The sequence below is a fragment of the Xiphophorus couchianus genome, chromosome 13, assembly GCF_001444195.1.
Source record: "Xiphophorus couchianus chromosome 13, X_couchianus-1.0, whole genome shotgun sequence".
NCBI lineage: Eukaryota > Metazoa > Chordata > Actinopteri > Cyprinodontiformes > Poeciliidae > Xiphophorus > Xiphophorus couchianus.
The window spans coordinates 330,919-350,808 of record NC_040240.1 but is presented as its reverse complement, the minus strand read 5'-3'; the positions used below and the strand labels follow the sequence as shown (position 1 = coordinate 350,808).

General features: G+C 41.2%; 1 protein-coding gene across 1 annotated transcript in view; it reads right to left on the bottom strand.

Annotated features, from left to right (window-relative positions):
* Nucleotides 1-19,890, bottom strand: part of LOC114155939 (uncharacterized) — a 37,557-nt gene that overhangs the window by 6,921 nt on the left and 10,746 nt on the right. Inside the window, exons 10-17 of the mRNA XM_028036081.1 lie at nt 15,747-15,936; nt 15,628-15,663; nt 15,427-15,547; nt 13,727-13,868; nt 13,489-13,641; nt 6,368-6,506; nt 1,605-2,218; nt 1,392-1,509 (exon numbers count right to left, since the gene is read on the bottom strand). Of these exons, the coding sequence (XP_027891882.1) occupies nt 1,392-1,509; nt 1,605-2,218; nt 6,368-6,506; nt 13,489-13,641; nt 13,727-13,868; nt 15,427-15,547; nt 15,628-15,663; nt 15,747-15,936 (1,513 nt within the window). The remainder of the gene's footprint in view (nt 1-1,391; nt 1,510-1,604; nt 2,219-6,367; nt 6,507-13,488; nt 13,642-13,726; nt 13,869-15,426; nt 15,548-15,627; nt 15,664-15,746; nt 15,937-19,890) is intronic.

Below are 19,890 nucleotides of genomic sequence, written 5' to 3'. Positions count from 1 at the left end.
ATTTGCTTAGTTAAATCCAGGTGGCAACTTTTTTTTTGGCCAGGCAGTGTATTACGCCATTTCTTTTGATGCCAGTCAATATGTTCTTTGGCAAATTGTAGCCGCTTCAGTACATGTCTTTTTTTAACAATGAGACTTTGTGGGGGCTTCAGATTAATGTCTGATTGTCGCAGAACTCACAGCCACTCGCAGATCTTCTTTGATCCTCCTGGAGCTGATCATTGGCTGAGCCTTTGCCATTTTGGTTACAGACTGAGCCATTTGAAAAGCTGTTTTTCTTTTTCTTCCTCGACTTTCTGGTTTTGGCTGCCATTTTAAAGCATTTGATACCATTTTAGCTGAACAGCCTATTATTTTCTACACTTCTTTATAGGTTTTCCCCTCTTTTTTAATTTTTTGACCAAAGAACATTCTTCTTCTGAACAGTGTCTTGAACAATCCATGTTACTCCGTTTCTCAAGAACAAATCCACATTAGGCAGCGTCAGTTGCTTTGATCTTTACATAAGTATCTGTTGTTTTCACATAATCACATTTTTGAACACATCCCTTTTAGTAAATGGCTCAGTTTCACAGAATCAGCAGAATGCACATCATGCCTGTTGGGTCTGTTGGTTTTCTAAACATTTACTAAACCTTCTAAAAACTTACTGTAGTGTAAAAGTTGAAATTCCATCAAAAACAGTGATTTATCTGGCTAGTGATGTGGGACTATTATTTTTAACACAACTGTGTTAAAAGAAAAAAAAAAGAATATATATATATATATATATATATATATATATATATATATACACACATGTAATTTATTTAGTAATATCAATACATATTTATACATATACAAAATAATACAAATATGTTACAGAGAAACAAAGGTGATTAAATAATTATAATAATATTTATAATACCGAATAATATAGCTCTGTATATTTATATGCACATGTACGTATATATACATAGTATATATAGTTTTTTCATGTTTTCTGGCCGAGGAGTTCTGATGTGATGTGTTTGGGTATTAAGGCAGTTTATGTAAGAAAATAATTCAGTCTGTTGCATTTCTTTCACATATTATCTATGCTGTCTATTGCAGAATTGACATGTTATACGAAAAACATTTTTCTGAAAAAAAGAAAGAGAAATATGTAGCTAATGTTTGACAAAGACGTATTTATCAAAGTTTATTGACTTTACAATAAAATACCTCGAAATTAAGTTTTTGTCTACATATACTGAAATGGTTAATATACATAAAACTATGGAGTTGTGTATGTTCATGAATACATTCCTGTAAAGGTGTGTGTGTGTTCATCAATGCCAATATAAAAACAGTGTATCAAATGTAAACATATGTTAAGCATATTTGAAGCCATTACAGAATCACTCACTCACCTGGACCCAATCAGCATCAGCACCATCTACCGCTGGTCTGACCTTAACTTTGGCCTGGCTGCACTGCTGGATAATGGTCCGGGCCTGAAGACTTTTTGATTTCTGATGTACAGGTGGACTGTTGATACACACAAATGCAAAGGAAAGCTGAGTAAAAATGACTTAACATTAAAAAATTGCAAAATATAGCAAAAGAGTAGTTTTGTGTCCTACCCATCCACTTTGGGAGGTAGTTGAGCTCCCTGTGCCACTGCAGAGTTGGCAATGGTGAAAACAGGCCAGGGTTTGGAGCTTGGGGCCACAACTGGCTCTAGACCACAGCTGGAACTCCCTTGAAGGAAACTGTCTCCCTGTATACCTCTCTTCCTCTTTGCAGAGCACTGGTATAGCCGCTGGCTCTGGGAATCTCTGGATTTTTTGGTCTTTTGTCCATGACTGTTTTTTTGAGTTTGTTCAGAAGTAGGATGTGGCTCTACGAGGGATGGGCCAGCTGTACTCTGCTCTTTGATGAAATGATGCACATTAATACTGTTTTCAGAGCTAATTGTTCCTTTGGGATCTTCAGGTTCAGCTGGCTCCTTTGACAGACTCTGGTTACTGGATTGAACGTCACAGCTCCTGAATGTGTCAGAATGTACAGTGGTCATCATTTTGTTGGGCCACATCCTGGCAACAAGGGTCGAGTTGGGAATCCTGGGTTGGAGAATGATAGATGCTTTGTTTTGAAGTTGACAAGGGGTTTTCAGATGGATAAGTATGGGAATTCTTGGCTGCGGATTGGGGGGAAGTATACTGGAGGACACAGGGAATGGCGGTGTCTCCACAGACTGGATTAGGAGGCAAAACAAAAGTATCAGCTCCATGATTAAGTTTGCTCTAATGACAGGTTTTAAAACCTAATAAAATCAGATGTTCATTACCAGTTAGGACAAGAACATGGAATAGATTACCAGCTCAAACTACTGTATGTATTAGAACCTGCTAAACCTGATTATAGACAGAATATCCAGCAAGAGAATGTTGTTAGCTCGACTCATTACCGTTTGAAACTTACAATGACAAGCATCACAATGCCATACCATATGCACCAAAAAATACTGTTTAATAAGACTCTGACACTGAACCATTTATGAGAATAAACGTCACTGACAAACACTTTAATTTGTTTAATTCTGGCTCCACAAAACAGATTTTATGTAAAATCGATTTTTTTTTAACCCTATATACTTTTATAATGTTATTCCTTTGTAAAAAAAAAAACATAGTTAGAGTGTTGATTTCAGTCTTTCATGCATGTTTGACAAATTCTTCAAGCTCCTGTGGCAACCATTTGGGGTGCCTAAATGCTTGCTCTCACAAAGCTTCACTTATTTCCACAAAGCTCCTCCTTGAAGCTGCAGTTTACAAGTTAGTGAGGTTCTGTCTCACAGAGCCCCTCCCCTTCCCCACTCAGTTCCACCAGGTGTTTGCTAACTGGGGCAGGCTGCGAGTGCTGAGCTCATTATACACCTGGTTTATGTTACTGGCAGACATTACTGACAATACTTAAACCACTATATTATATATATATAGCCCTTTCATGAATAGTGGTCACTACAGTGGACAGCTATCTAAAAGCCATTTTCTTGTGCTTCTTGTGGATTTTTATGTTATAAATTCACACAGACCACTGAAGTGGACACTAATGCATCATAAAATACTCTATCTAATAGTGTATTAGATAGTGTATTCTGTAGTGACCAGGCCATCAGCTGCAAATGCAAGAAATAATTTTTTGTTAAATCCAATATGGCCGCCAGACAAACAAGCACGCCAACTGACCCGGTCCCCCCTTCTACTGTAGACGACTTTGCAGGTAAAAAAAATATACTGTGACATCAGATAACCCTAAAGAACAATACTACTGATGTATTTTACAAATAACAACTGTGTATTTGGAGAAAATTACAATTGATCACCTGATTTAAATTGACACTGTTATATAAGTATGGAAAAAAATCCTGACACAAAGGATCATAATTCATGCATTAAGGGGTTATATATATATATATATAATATCACTTTTGTTGCCAGCAGTTTAGACATTAATGGCTGAATATCGAGTTATTTTGAGGGAAGAATAAATTGACACTGTTATATAAGCTGCACACAGATTACTTTTCATTGTCAAAGTGTCATTTTGTCAGTGTTGTCCTATGAAAAGATATTCATAAATATCTGCAGAAATGTGAGGGGTGACTCACTTTTGTGATACACTATATATACAGTATATATATATATTATATACTGTATACGTATATATACAGTATATAAATATATATATACATATATATATATATATCTCGCCCATTTCGAGAGATAGAGATGGGCGAGAGATACAGTTACAAGTACCTAGGTATACCACAAGCAAATGGCAACCTCGATGAGGTCACAAGGAAAGGAGCCACAGCTAAATACCTCCAACGAATAAGGCAAGCAGTGGCGGCTGGCCAGTAGGGGGCGCTTGGGCGCCGCCCCCTTTAAATTGTTTAGATAATAAATGATTTCTATTCTGAACTGCAAAATACTTAGAAATGTATTTATTCATACTGTGTGTCCAATAGACATGTTAGAATTTATTAAAATAGTAAATACATAATTCTAATTGCTCACATTGTGCACACTTCCTATGTGCAGGGCGCCGTCCTAATGAGTGTGTATGTAGGCGCATCAACTTTTGGCAAGCAGGTGATCTGAGGCTGACTTTTAATTGGTTGTTTAAGGTTTTCCACAGGGCGCAGCGCTCTGCGTCCCGGACACACCCATTCTGTTGTGTCATTACTGGTAAAGTGTCAGTACTGGCTCATTTTTTTTAAAACATTGTGTGATTGGACAATCCCCGATTCGACTCATTAGCGCAGCTGCAGTTCGTTAGGTCGATTCACGGTTACGTTTGCATTAAGCAATGCATTTTACTGCTTTCCGTGTTTGCTATTTCAAAGTTCTGGCACGGAGGCAATGTGGACAACAACTGGGGTAAGAGACTTAAAACATCTTTCAGAAAAATGCAAACGGCACGAAAACAGCCGCAGCCACCTAGACAATGCAATGAAGCTAAGTTTTTGGGGGAAACTTAGCATAGCTGAAAGGTGCTTTTCAACTCTGAAAAGAATCAAGACTTTTCTGAGAAACTCAATGACTCAGGACAGGCTGAATGCATTGGCCATGTTGTCAATGGAGAAAAGACTAGTCACAGAGATGACTGACTTTAACAAGAATGTAATTGAGAAATTTGCAGGGCAGAAGGAAAGGAGGGCAAAATTCATGTTCAAATAGTGCTATTTTTTAAGATTTGTTTTGTTTGTTTTTCATTTGTTTGTTTGTGTGCGCCTCCCTCAGTTTTTTTAGCACCAGCCGCTACTGAAGGCAAGTCCTGAGAAGCCAGCTCAATGGCAAGAACAATATCCGTGCGATAAACATCTATGCCCTGCCTGTAATCAGATACCCTGCTGGAATAATTAGCTGGCCAAAGGAGGAGATAAAAGCCACAGATATTAAGACTAGAAAACTACTAACAATGCATGGAGGGTTCCATCCCAAATCCAGCACCCTGAGACTGTACACGAGCCGCAAGGAAGGAGGCAGAGGACTAGTGAGTGTGAGAACCACAGTCCAGGACGAAACAACTAAGATCCATAAATACATCAGGGACAAAGCCTCAACAGACAATGTGCTCAGTGAATGTCTCAGACAACAGGGAACGGAGGTTGAGGTGCCAGAGATACCATCATGGGAGGACAAGCCCCTACATGGGATGTACCACCAGCAAATAACCCAAGTGGCTGATATCAGTAAATCCTACCAATGGCTGGAAAAAGCTGGACTCAAGGACAGCACAGAGGCCCTCATCCTGGCCGCCCAGGAACAGGCCCTAAACACCAGAGCAATAGAGGCCCAGATATCAGACAAGACCCAAGGTGTAGGTTGTGCAAGGAGGCCCCTGAGACAGTCCAGCACATAACAGCAGGGTGCAAGATACTGGCAGGGAAAGCGTACATGGAACAACATAACCAAGTTGCAGGCATAGTGTACAGAAACATCTGTGCAGAATATGGACTGGAAACCCCGAGATCAAAGTGGGAAACACCCCCAAAGGTGGCGGAGAACGCCAGAGCTAAGATCCTGTGGGACTTCCAGATCCAGACAGACAAAATGGTAATGGCGAACCAACCAGACATTGTCGTAGTGGATAAACAACAGAGGAAAGCCGTTGTGGTAGATGTAGCAATACCAAGCGACTGCAACATCAGGAAAAAGGAGCACGAGAAACTAGAGAAATACCAGGGCCTCAGGGAGGAACTGGAGAGGGCCTGGAAGGTGAAGACCACAGTGGTGCCTGTGGTCATCGGGGCCCTCGGGGCAGTCACCCCCAAACTGGACCAATGGCTACAACAGATCCCAGGAACAACATCAGACATCTCAGTCCAGAAATGTGCAGTCCTTGGCACAGCCAAGATACTGCGCAGAACCCTCAAGCTCCCAGGCCTCTGGTAGAGGACCTGAGCTCAGAGGATAAGAACCACCCACGGTGGGTGAGAAGGGAATTTTTATATATATATACTGTAGGGTCCATCTTTAGTGTGAAAGCTGCACACTCTTTTACACATGAAGCTCAAGAGCGGGAGAAGCAGCAACGAATCCTGTGAACTTGTACAATGTAGTTTTCCTGGAATCCTGGAATAAACCAACACAGAACTGCATTTTGGACATTTGTTTGAAACTGTGTAAACCAGAAGCCTATACTGTATCAAGTGACTATCTGAGTACATTAACGTTTAGTTTGATCATCTTGAATTATTTGATTGTCATAGTCAAATGACAATCAAATAACACCTTTATTTTGTTTTCTTTTCATCGTCGTAGCCATTCAGAGACCACCGCCCTGCTGTAGAATTTGTTGCTTGTTTTATTTTATCAAGGTGAATGAAGAAACCCACCATTGTCTCCACAGACTCCAGCGTATGCTCCTCCTCTACAACCCCATCTACACAGCCTCTTTCATTATCATTATCACCACCATCATATTCATCACCATCATCGTCATCGTCGTCATCATCATCGTCATCATCATCACCACTGCAATTATGGGAAAAAAAGACAGTCAGATAACAGACACAAAACCAAAGTTCACAGAAATATAATTATAATAATTATTTCATGTTTACTTTTTTTCCACTTAAGTCAATGAAATCACTTTAGTTTTCATGCATTATTGCTTAGTTTTAACATTCATGTGTGTTACATTTTTTGTACTTCTGCTAAGTTCAACTCGTCTGGAAATTATGTTAAACATAAATATTTTGACATTAAGTTCTTTAGTGACATGAAGCTGTTTGTGTTACATACTGTATGACTGCATGCAATACAAACAGTGTTACATACAGTCATGTGTACTGAACAGAAATATAATCTCTGTTATGATCTCCAGGACAAGATCACCACATCCGGCTCGTCCATCTATGGGATCGGCTAAGACCAGTGACACAAACAGCTGATGAGACTATTGGTCTGCACTACAGACACATCACACCTCAGACTATCCGTAACCGCCTACGAGAAGCCAACCTGGACAAAATCAAATTCCTCAACCTGACCCCTATTACGTTCAAAGGACTGTCAATCCACTACAAAGGACCATACCACGATGTTATCAATGCCGATATGAAGATCAGCAATTACTGGAAATATATTTTGAGTTTCTGTGTATATTGTGTAACTCAAATATTCATAAAACTCTTATATTTGTCATGGGGTATTTATATTTTTGTTTAGTGTATGTAGCATGGCTACATACATGACAAGGTCATCTAGTTAATTTTTAAGGTGTGCCAGCCTGGTATCATTCCTGACAAGTAGGTTTTTATAGAGTTAGCTTTATGTAATCGGTCACACAAGGGCAATAAACTACCTCAAAGTGGTAGATCATTTGGTCAAATGAATGACAAAAATATATTATTTTCCTTTCACAAAAGACCATCCAGTTTTGCATTTTAAACGTTCATAAACAAAGACAAATCCCTTTCCCACAAAAAAATATCTGTTATTCTTCCCCAAAGTTCATAGGCAGCCAATGGCTCCCGTACAAAATTCTGTCCCATAATGAGAGAGGTAACGTGATGCAAGTGTCTCACAAAGAGGCAGAGCCAGGTGTCTGGATTTTTTTTCTTTTATCGTCTACAGAGAAACTTTTGACTCAGTAGCGTCACAGGCCTACAAGACCTCCGATTCAACATGTCAGAGCTGCTGGAACACAGGAGCAAATGTACTTTTATTTTGTGTGAATTTTTATCAATCCCAAGAGGAAGTTAACTATCCAGGGGAATAGAGGATATTTAAGGTTGCACTCTTTTTTGTCTGCACACAGGGACTGGGAAAGAGTACCACACCAATAGAAAACCTCCTCATCCATTTCCAGAAAGGGAGAGGGAATAAAAAAATTATAGCAAAGTTATATATGTATTTCTATCAATGAAACTTAACAAACTCACTTGGACAAAACAAAGATGGGAGGCAGAGACGGCCAAAATAATTTCTGAAGAAACATGGGAGGGAGTCTGGACTGAGGCCCATAGAGTCACAAACTCACATACGTGGCGGGAATATAAATGGAAAATTATTAGCAGACATTTCAGGACCCCAGATGTAGTTGCCAAGATGGATCCTAAAGTACCAAGCTTGTTTTGGAGAAACTGCGGCTCAGCGGTCCCCAATCATACACACATTTTTTGGTCGTGCCCCAAACTACAAAACGTTTGGGATGAGGTGTACAGGGCTATAAACCATATCTTCCCGGAAGTTATACCAAAAGATGTTACAGTTGCGTTACTTGGTATTATACCAGATGGTTTGCAAGGACGGGCCAAAGTATATCTGTTAAATGTCCTTTTTACAGCAGCCCTGAAATGCATTACAATCAGGTGGATGCAGTTGGAACCACCTATGACTTATGGATTCAAAAAGTAAGCAAATTGTATAAAATGGAAAAGATAACCTACTCATTAAGACTTCAAAAAAACACATTTAGCCTGCGCTGGGGGCCAGCAGAAGCTGTGTTGATGTAAATAAGTCCAACAAGTTTGTCTTTTGGCATATGGTTCCTGCCCAAAGTGTATCCTTATTTAAGGGTTGTATGGTGATGAGGCCACAGATGTGATGCTGAGGTCGTAAGATGTCATGCTAAGATGTTTAATTTATTGAAAACTTCATATTGCCAACACTTGTGTTATGTACTACTGATGTATAGCCGTATAATTGCTCTGTAAAAATAATAAAAGCGTAAGTTCTAAAAAAAAAAAAAAAAAATCAAAATCTTGCTAAAGCTACCGACGCCAAGTCGTGTTGGCCAGGAAACTACCATTTTTTCCCGTAAATATCCAATATTATGCTCCCCCCTGTCCCCGGTCTTACGTTAGTTTCCCCCGCTGGAGTGACATGAAATGCACAAATCCCCTCGTTCAGAGTCTTGCCAACTTCTGATTGGTTCAATTGGAGAAATGTTAATGACATTTACCATTCAAATCTTTGCTTTAAGTGGCACTTGTAATCCCAGTAGAGCACAGAGCGTAAATTCATTCTCCAGAACAATTTCAAAACCCTTAAATCACAGGTGACAAACTCCAGTCCTCAAGGTCCACTGTCCTGCAACTTTTAGATGTGCCTCTGCTGCACCACACCTGAATAGAACAATTAGGTCATTAGCAAGGCTCTGGAGAACTGATCTACACAAGGAGGAGGTAATTAAGCCATTTCATTCCAGTGTTTTGTACCTGTGGCACATCTAAAAACTGAAGGACAGCGGCCCTTGAGGACTGGAGTTTGAGACCCCTGCCTTAGATATTTGATTATGTACAACCAATGCAGACTAGGAAGTTGTGAAATGATATGCATCCAGCCTACTGCAAATGAATAGCTCATAATTTAGGTGCAATCATTTCATTTTATTATTTATATGCAATTTGTGGGACCACAGTGTGTTTTTCTTTTTCAGTGGGAGAAAAAGTTGTATGTGGGACTGGGCTGGAAGTGCCAAAACAAAAATGCTTAGCCAGCTTTGAAGCCTGGCTTCAAATTACTCTATTAATTTTGCACAGCAAAAAGTTGCATATATTTATTGATCTGATGGTATGATGTTGATCCTCCTTTCAGCTTGTTGAAATATTAACTGAAAGAAAATAAAATGCAATTGAATATGTCATTATAATCATTTAAAAAATTAGGGGTAAGAATAGATTATGATGAGAATTTTTTGACGACGCGTTAAAATGACACATCGAGAAAGTCCAACACAAAATAAATGCTTCTCTGACTAAGAGATCAGGGCCCTCAAAGCATGTGTATGCACAAAACATGTGCAGCACCATGTTTTTGCACAAGTTGGCATGTTTGAAAATTAAAGTGCCATGAAAGTTTGCGTAAATATACGCAACCTTTTTACCTGCCGTGAAAATGTGTGGCAGCATCATTAAGACCAAGGAGCATCGAACCTAATGTTTTTTCATGATTTTAATCTTTTATTGTTTAAACTTAAACAATAAAACTGAATTGCATTTATCCTCAGACAACACGCCACACCCACAAAATAAAGAAAATATAAATGATAGAATGGGAAAACCTCACTCAAATGTAAATAGTACATTTCCTCAGTTTTTGTCCCATAAAGATGTAACTGCAGTCTGTGCACCGAAGCGCATGAAGTGCATGTTATCTGTGGGACATTTTCAGTCTCTCTGAAAAAGAAAACGGGGTTAATTCCAAACCAGCAGGTTAATTCCAAACCTTGATTATGTTAAGAGGATCAAGTTGTGTAAATAATCACACGTATATAAGAAACTGCGCAAAGGTGAGCTGCATAATTTATGCGTTATTTTTTGTGAGGTGACATTATGTGCCCTCAAAAGGGCCCTTTAAATAAAATATATATATATTAGAACTATTTATACTACAACAGCAAGCACTGTTGTCATGGTTACTGGGACACGTGATGGCAGTTTACCAGGTATTTATGGGTGACGTTTGCGCGGTTTTATACATCTGAGGTTTTGTACGCAGCACCCGTCAAATTTTAGTATGAAAGCTGCACACTCTTTTATACATGTGTCCCCAGGGCCCATGTAGGCGATTGTTCAGAGTGTGATCGAATGCTCAGTCCAAATCCTTCAATTAGCAATGTCTTCAGCAGTGCCAAGCATTCCACAATTACGCAGCACACCTTTGCACAGCTACTTATATAAGTGTGATTGTCTTTTCCACCTTAAAAATAATCAAACCTGACATGTTTGGAGATAATCTGCTGACCCAACCCCATTTTCTTTTTCAGTGAGAATGAAAGTGTCCCACAGATAACATGCATTTCATGAGCTTCAGCGCACAGACAGTTACATTGTTATGTGACAAGAACTGTCACATAACAATGTAACAGTTACTTACATTCGAGTGAGGATTTCCCACTTTTATTTTTATTCTATTAATTTTGTGCGATATGTTATTGTGTCAGAATAAATGAGGTTCAGTTTCATTGTTTAAGTTTACGCACACTTTACACGAGGCCCCTGGAATACAACTCGTCTCTATCCCTCTCCCAGCAGACAATGCACCAATTAACAGTTGACTCCAAACCAGCCCTGTCTGGCTGGTTCGATTGGAACCATAGTTCTTGGGGTTCCAGGTAGCAGGCTGGGACCAGACTAGAAGTGCTAATGCAAAAAACTCTCAGCCCAGATCCATATGCAGCGCAAAAGGGACTAACAAACACAAAGGGTAAAACAGGCTTGGGTTTAATTTAATGACTTCTGTGCATATGACTGTAAGCTGACAAAATGGTGGAGGCGATTCTTGCTATGTGCCACTCTGGAGAGAAACTGACATCTTTACAAACAGGAAAGAAACCAGTTTGAACAGCGGACCAATCAGGGCAATCCATGGAGAGATTGGCCGTGATCAGGACTCATCTTAAAATGAGAGAGAATAGTAGGGGCCAAAGGAGAAAGGTAAATAATGCAGTCAGTTTTGTACAAGAAGCAGGTTGTCACAGTATGGAGAGTGTTTTAAAGTTTGATTGACTAATAAAGGATAAAGACGACTATTAGTTTGACCAAGTCTTAGCTTACCATTTGTGTTAATTTGCATATTATCGGTTGTGTCTTGATATTCCACATAATGTCATCACCAAGCTGAATACATTTAACTGTTTCTCTGCAATGACAAAGTTTTGGAAACGTGTAACATTTCACCAACGGAAGTGATCAGAAATCAGCAAGACTCTGAACGTTACTTGATTTTTGCACACACACTCCCCTCAGTGGGAGAATAATTCTGCAGCAGTGGTTCAGCTGCACCAGGTGCACTCCAAAGCCTCTTATGTTTTGTAATGTAGTAATGTTATTGTGTTATTGCGAGACTGTTACTGTGATTGTGAGATTAGCCAGACCAAGAACAATACAAGACATCATACATGGCGGCTAAAACAGCATTGGAACATGTGTTAATAAATAAGCATAAAGTGAATTAAAGGACTGTTTATTTATGCAACACAACATTTGGACGTTTGTTAATAACCCAGAGAAAAGTAAGAACAACTGTGAGAGAGCTATCTCTGATAACAATCAGTAAGAAGCTGCAGAGGGACCTGCACCAGGACCCAGTTCCATGTAGCTGGTCCTGCCAGTTCCACTGAATTTTGGGGCATCTGATTTATTCATGGAGTATAAAGTGTGGAAAGACTCTTACAGTTCCTTTAAAGTTGCAAGTGGAACTATTCATGCATAGGATTTGGTGAGGGGAACCACTCTACTGCACTGTATAGGAACACCAATGCAGAGAATTTTTGCAAATTTACTGGGGGACAAAGATACATTTGCTCAGGCTGTTGCCGCGCAAGATGCATACTTTACTCCTTGGAGTCATGTAGTCCTAGTCAACACACGTTCAGACAGAGAGCTCAGTGCCCTGAAGCATCCACTGACTCTTCAGTGGATGCTTTCATGAATGCGTCAAGAAAACGGCCGAAATCACGTGACTTGGGCACGCTGGAGAACGATATAATTCAAGATCAGATAGTGGAGACATGTGTATGAAAAAGCGAGAGGAGAGAGATTCAGCCTAGAGCAAGCCCGTGTTAAAGATGAGGAATCGACACAGATACAGCGGATGAATGTGAAGTCGAGACAGCAACGTGCCTCTTTTGTCAAAAAACAGAACAGTATGCCCATGTGTTCTAAGAAGAAAAAGAAATACTAAACAGAGAACTGTGTTATCCAGAGATTGTTACTGTGATTGCGAGTTTTGCCAGACCAGGAATGAGACGACAACAGACATGGCAGCTAGAACAGCTCTGGAACATGTGTTAATAATGAAGCATAAAGTGAACTAATAGCTAACCCAAAATTCGGGCCAGGCTGCAGATTTAAATTCTGGCAAATAGTCTTTTTCAGGGCGTGCTGAAAAAGACTATTTACGCTTACCCTCGCGTAAGGGTTAGCGCGACCCATATTTGGAGGCCTCGAGTCCTCGACGCGGCCGTCGCGGGTTCGACTCCCGGACCCGACGATATTTGCCGCATGTCTTCCCCCCTCTCCTTCCCCGTTTCCTGTCAGCCTACTGTCACATAAGGGACACTAGAGCCCACAAAAGACCCCCTGGAGGGGTAAAAAAAAAAAAAAAGTATTTTTCAGATCAAGTGCCAGTATTTGAATTTAGGTACTTGCAGATGCCTTTTTAAACCACCTTGTTCTAAATACAATTAACTTGTTTTCAAAAGTTATTGTGTATCTTATGAGTACTAATTTGTTAATTACCGGTATTGGTGAGTACCTAAACTGAAGTACTCAGACTTGGTCTGAAAACAACTGGTATCGAGACACCCCTAATCATAATGCATCTTATGAGATGCTTAAATGTTTACTACTGTATTTTGTGTTTTACTCTGTTTTCCTGTAAAGCACCCTGTACATGCATAATGTAGTAAAAATGAAGTTTTCTAGGCTTGTCAGAGGTGCCAGTAAGTGTCGGGAGTGTTATATTCCTGCCTTCAACAACAATATAATAGCTGGAACCAGATCACCTGGGTGAGGCATGTTGTGCAGAAGTCAGAGACTGCATCTCAGATCTATCTGCCTCTGCTCGATGACAGGGCTTTTTTTTCATCTTCAGGCTGCACCGAGAACAGTTGTTGATCCACTGAACCACATCAGGCTTCATTGTTTGCCAGTAATACCTGTCAAACATCAAACTGTGAACAATGATTGCATGATAACTACAAGTAATTTCTGACATGTAGGGAAAAATAAACATGTAAAAACCTTTCGTTGAGCAGTCTGAGACACTTGTTGACATTGAGGTGGTTAAGTTCGTTGTGAAAGTCCAAAAGAGCCGTTTCAACCTGCTGCCTACTCCTCAGAACCAAGCGCATCTGGTCTCCTGTCACAATGTGCAGCTTGTCATCTGTCAACAGGTCAAATCATCAGTGTTGTAGCAGAGAAGCTAAAATACTGGTGTCAATTATTTGTTGCTTGTATTAATCTAGGTGGATTTTATTTGTCCCGACTCTTAAGGATGTTTTAATAATTTTAAACTTAATGCACCATGTAAGAGACCTTGTGTATGTACACCATAGATGTCAAAATGAAGCTCACAGGTAAGATTTGAATCCGAAGACGATTTCTACATGAGCCAGTCTACATGACCTGGCTCCTGGTACACAGCACATGACATAATCCACTAATCACTAATGCCAACAAGAGGGAGAAAGAGTGAGTTGGTGTGACATGTGAGGTGGAGAAATGGCCCTCAAGCCCTTTTTGCACTGCACAGCCGGACTCAGGCTAGACTGGCTTCAAAGCCGGCTGAGCATTTTTGTTTTGGCACTTCCAGCCCAGTCCCACAAATAAATATATGCAACTTTTTCCTGCACTGAAAAAAAATCCACACTGTGGTCCCACAAATTGCATATAAGTAATAACATGAAATGATTGCATCTAAATTATGAGCTATTCATTTGCAGTAGGCTGGATGTATATTATCTTACAACTTCCTTGTCTGCATTGGTTGTACATAATCAAATATTTAAGGATTTTGAAATTGATCTGGAGGACATGGTATTCATTATGGACAATCCATGACAAGCACAGGAGTCCAACAACACAACACCACTCAGGTTCAGATCAGGGAGGCCGCCCCTCCCAACCACATCCCTCCAGGTCTAGCCACGTGAGCGGTGAAGGCCCCCAGCAGACCAAGGGAATCCCCAAGAGGGGCACTCTACAATATCCTCCTCCAAGTCTCCAGAAAGGATGGGCAATCTGAAGTTGTTTGGTGCGTAAGCACAAACAACAGTCAGAACCTGCACCCCCACTTGTAGTCAGAGGGAGGCTACTATCTTGTTCACCGGGGTAAACCCCAATGTACAGGCACCAAAATGGGGGGCAAGAAGTATGCCCACTCCTGCCCTGAGCCTCTGACCAAGAGCAACTCCAGAGTCGAAGAGTGTCCAACCCCCTCTCAAGGAGACCATGGGGTTAGCATCCCCGGATGGGCATGGCATTTAACCCATGCCCATCCGGGTTAAAGCCCTGGATGGGCATGGGCTAAAGCCCCGCCATCAGGCACTCACCAATGTCCCCCACCTCCAAGCCTGACTATAGGAGGGGACCCAGGTGAGGGAACACTGTCTCATATGATCATCTTCATCATAAGGGGTCCTGCAATTTTCCATCACTCTTAGTGTCTTCCACATCTTTATGTTTACCTGAGATGATTTCCTGATCTATACTTAAGTAAGAAAATTATACTGCGTAGAACAGCATCCAGTTTGGAGTGTGTCAGTTCCATTTTAGATAACTATGGCAAGTTACAGCTCTATCAAACCTACTAGATTAAAGATGCATCACTAAAAGAGGTGCCTTAACCATCTAAAGTGGTGTGCTGAATTATGTGTCCCTGTCGCAATAGTCCATCTGGTGTAAAAGTTGTCAAACAAAATTGATCCCAGAACTTGACTAACCTATGATAGTGTATCTTTTGCAGAATCTCCTGAAAGTGTTCTTCTCTACATAGGTTAGTCCAGGAGGGTAAATGCGTCTGCTGATGTAGAGCTCCACTGCATTATATTTTGCAAAAAAGGCCTGTTCACACAGAACATTATTATTGAAATTTTATCACATAATACAATCTGTGGCAAAAGTTTCTCCACTTGGCTACATACCTCCTCCCCTGCTGGTGGTGAGGTCAAACCATCTGCCTGAGGTGATGGAAGAAGAACTGTTACAGGCTGTGTGCTCAAATGAAAGAAATGATTGGCATCTGTGCCTCTGTGTGTCTCACCTTTGAGTCGTTGTGGATGTTTAGCGTGGGCATGGCATCTGGAAGAAGGGTGTTTTTTTCCCCACTACTGTCGTAGCACTTCTTTGTGAAATGGGCAGAACAAATGGAGGACCAGAGCCGAGGATGCCAGTTCCCCCGGCCGCAAGCCTTCAGCCACTGAGACAGCAGGGGCAGATTATGGAGAGGAAACCTGGATGTTCAGGAGAAAAGAAAACATTTGTCTGTTTACATTTTAGTTGCATTGGTCACATCGACAGCTGTGGTAGAAGAGTCAGAGTCATTTCAAGTGAATCGTCATCCCTGAAAAATCAATACATTCAATAAATTTCAAGGATTAAATTATCGCTGGTCAAACATTTGGTTTTATACAATGGCTTTGGACATTTCTTTAGAAAATGTTAAAGGCTTTGGTCTATTTGCAAGTAATTAAGGACAACAAGTCAAAAATACACAAAACCCAGACTTTGTTCCATCTTGTCAGGACCCTGTATTTAAAATCTTGGATAAGTCTGGGACTGCTGATGTCCCAGACACCAGTGTCATCAATAAATTATACAAACACTTCAATCAGTAGAAATAAAGATTCCACTCCAGAGTTGGAGGAGAATGCTGAGATCAATCCAGGTTCAACTCTACTCTACTAATGACTCAAAGCAACGACCAGGTAAGTATTTTGCAAAGACTTCAATCGGTAGGAATAAAGATTCAGTGGTCAGAGGTCAATATTGATTTAAATATTCTAGAAATTAAACAACTCTTGTTCAAAACAACAGAGAGGTCGGATGCACCACACCCTGGGACTCTCTGGAGCTAAGCCAACAGAAAAGTTTCACATTTTGAATCTGATGAGATGACTAACAGAGGAAGAACCCCTCACTTATACAAATCAGCATGGCCAGCTTTGAGCCATAATATCCCCCTGTTATCAACAACTGCTCCACATTCAACCTCAACACTTGCTGCACCAAAGAAAATAAGCAACCAACTGAAACCAAAATAATCCCCCTTAACCAGCCTGAGCCATAACACATACTTATTGCATGGGAATTCCACTGAAAAACCTCACCTTCAAACATCAACAAGAGGTATGAGGCCAGATCAACACATTCACCCCCCAAAGTGAACACCAAGAAAACAGAAGACATACCAAAAGAGCTTACTGTCGATGATGAGACAATAAACGGAATCAGTCATTGTAATAATAAGAGCACAAAAGTACTCTCCTTCCCTAATGACACAGTGTCTCATATAACAGAAAAAATACTCTCTCTCTAACCACTGATCAGCTGAATATTGTTCATATTGGAGCAAATGATCTGGCCAAACAAAAGTCAGAAATTCTGAAATTCTGGTAGCACTGTTGCCTTGCAGCAAGAAGGATTTGAATCCCAGCCCACTGTCCAAAAGCATGACTGTCAGTTTGAATGACCTCAAGTTGAGTGTGTGTGTATGATTGCGTGTTCTGTCTGTGTGTTGCACTGCAATGAAGTGGTGACCTTGACCATTGGACATAGGCACCAGAACCCCCCACGATCCCGCTAGGGATAAACGTGTAGACTAAAACGAAGTTGTTTATCAGTGGACCAATACCGCCAGCACAATGTGGAGATAAAGATATAGCAGACTGCTCACGATTAACATAACTGCAGATCAATCAGTATTACATAAAATGGCTTTATCACAACCATCGAGAATAAATTGCCAGTGTTGTTTATCTGACACGGCATGGATGCATCACTAATGTGCACGCCCCCAATCCTTCCCTCCCAACCTGAAAGTTTTTTGCCTGACACGCTGCTTGGAGCATGCGCATATAGACTTGGAGATAGGAGTAGATATGGCGACAGCGGGCGTTTCAGGTGAGAAGCTAAATGAGAAAGAAATAGAGTCAGATGAACTAGTTCCAAAAAGTAACAGCACTGGTTCAGTAATCTGGCTATGGTATGGATTTTCTAAGGAGGATGTGGAACAAATCAGGAGGTATGAGGCCATGAGGTCAGGATGCTATTTGTAGACTTCAGCTCAGCATTTAATACCGTCATCCCAGACAAGCTGGTGCTGAAGCTAGTCGAGGTGGGGCTGCCCGCTTCACTGTGCCACTGGATCAGAGACTTCCTCACCAACAGGCCTCAGGTGGTGAGAATAAGTGGCTCAACATCGTCCCCACTGGTCCTCAACACAGGCACGCCGCAGGGCTGTGTGCTCAGCCCAGCTCTCTTCACCCTGTTTACACACGACTGCGTGGCCATCCACCCCACCAACACAGTCGTGAAGTACGCGGACGACACAACAGTAGTGGGTCTCATTTCAGACAACAACGAGACCCACTACAGAGAGGAGATTCTGCAGCTCACTCAGTGGTGTTCAGCCAACAACTTGGTGCTGAACACAGGGAAGACCAAGGAGGTCATTGTGGATTACAGAAGGTCCAGGAGGACGGCTCACACTCCCCTTCTCATAGATGGAGAAGTGGTGGAACGTGTGGACAACATCAAGTTCCTGGGCCTCCACATCACTTCTGACCTCTCCTGGAACACAAACACCTCCCACCTGGTGAAGAAAGCACAACAAAGGCTCTTCTTCCTCAGGAAACTGAGACGGGCTGGACTTTCCTCACGGCTGCTCGTGAACTTTTACAGGGCGATGATCGAGAGCATCCTCTGCCTCAACATGACTGTGTGGTATGGTAGCTGCACAGCATTGGAGAGGAAACAACTGACACGGGTGGTGAGAACAGCACAAGGCATTGTGGGATGCCCCCTCCCAGACCTGGACTCCATTTACACAGACCGGGTCAAGAAGAGAGCTGGATCCATAGCAATGGATTCCAGCCACCCGGGCCACAGACTGTTTGTGCCGCTGCCATCAGGCAAGCGGTACAGGAATATACGGACTACAACAAATAGACTGAGAAACAGTTTCTTCCCCACAGCCGTCAGAGCCATTACTCCCTGCTGCCCCCCCCTCCCACACATATCATAACCTCGCAGTCACACATACATATCCCCCACCCCCACACAGCCATATTGTTCTGCACTTTGCACTGTCACATTATCTGTACTTTGCCATAATTGGACCTGCTGCTACTTCTTTGGTGTGGTTGAGTGCCTTTAGTTAATTTAGTTGTATATATTGTTATTATTATTATTGTGTGTTTGCTTATTTATACTGTATATATTTGACCTTTTGCACGGGAGCTGCAATGGAAATTTCGTTGAATTTTGTTCAATGACAATAAATGCTATCTATCTATCTATCTAAAATACAGTAATTTGCAAAACATGTCAGAAACCCATTGCCACAAAATGTAGCAGTATGACAAATTTATTTCAAAGGCCATGAAAAAATATTCCCGAATGTGAAACGATTGGCAAAAAAGTATCTGTGTGTACCTGCGACTAGCTTCCCATCAGGAAGAGTATTTTGTATTAGTGGAAATGTGGTGCCATGTCACCGGGCCAAAAACACCACTTGTCCTCCTCCTCAGTCCAGGACTGTTTTGAGCTTACTTATTTGGAGGTTTTCAAAGAAGGGTCAGATGTAGAGAGCTATAAATCCTACCCACTAAAACTGTCAAGGTTTTATTCTAAGCAGAAGCTGTGGATTGGTGGAACTGTGATGTCCCTCTTCAGAGCCTGTGATGTTGCCTACAGGTCATCTGACAGACTAGCCTACAGTAAAGCCTGAAAGAGGCAAAAAAGAGAATATGTCTGGAAAAACATAGGTACAGGCAACGCATTGAGAAGCAATGGTTGTTACTGTGGTCAATGACAACAAGCCACAGAACATGTGTGAAGGACTCAGGACTATGGCAGATTACAAGAGCACCAGCCAGCGAATCAGTGGGGATCCCTCTCTTCCTGATACATTGAAAAGATCTCTAGATCTGACATCTAGTAGTGGCAGAGAAAACAATCCTGCTGTCCCAGTGTTTCTAGACCAGTTCATCTAGACCAGTGTTTCTCAAACTTTTTCAGGCTGAGGACCACTTAACCCATTTAACAAACAGTCACCGACCACCTAACCTGAAATTGCCCCCGCAATAACACATCTTAATATATGATGCAACCTAAAAATAAAAAATTAGTCTCTTAACTCACATATTGTTGCTTTCTTTGTTCATCCTAATGAGTGGTGCTGTTTG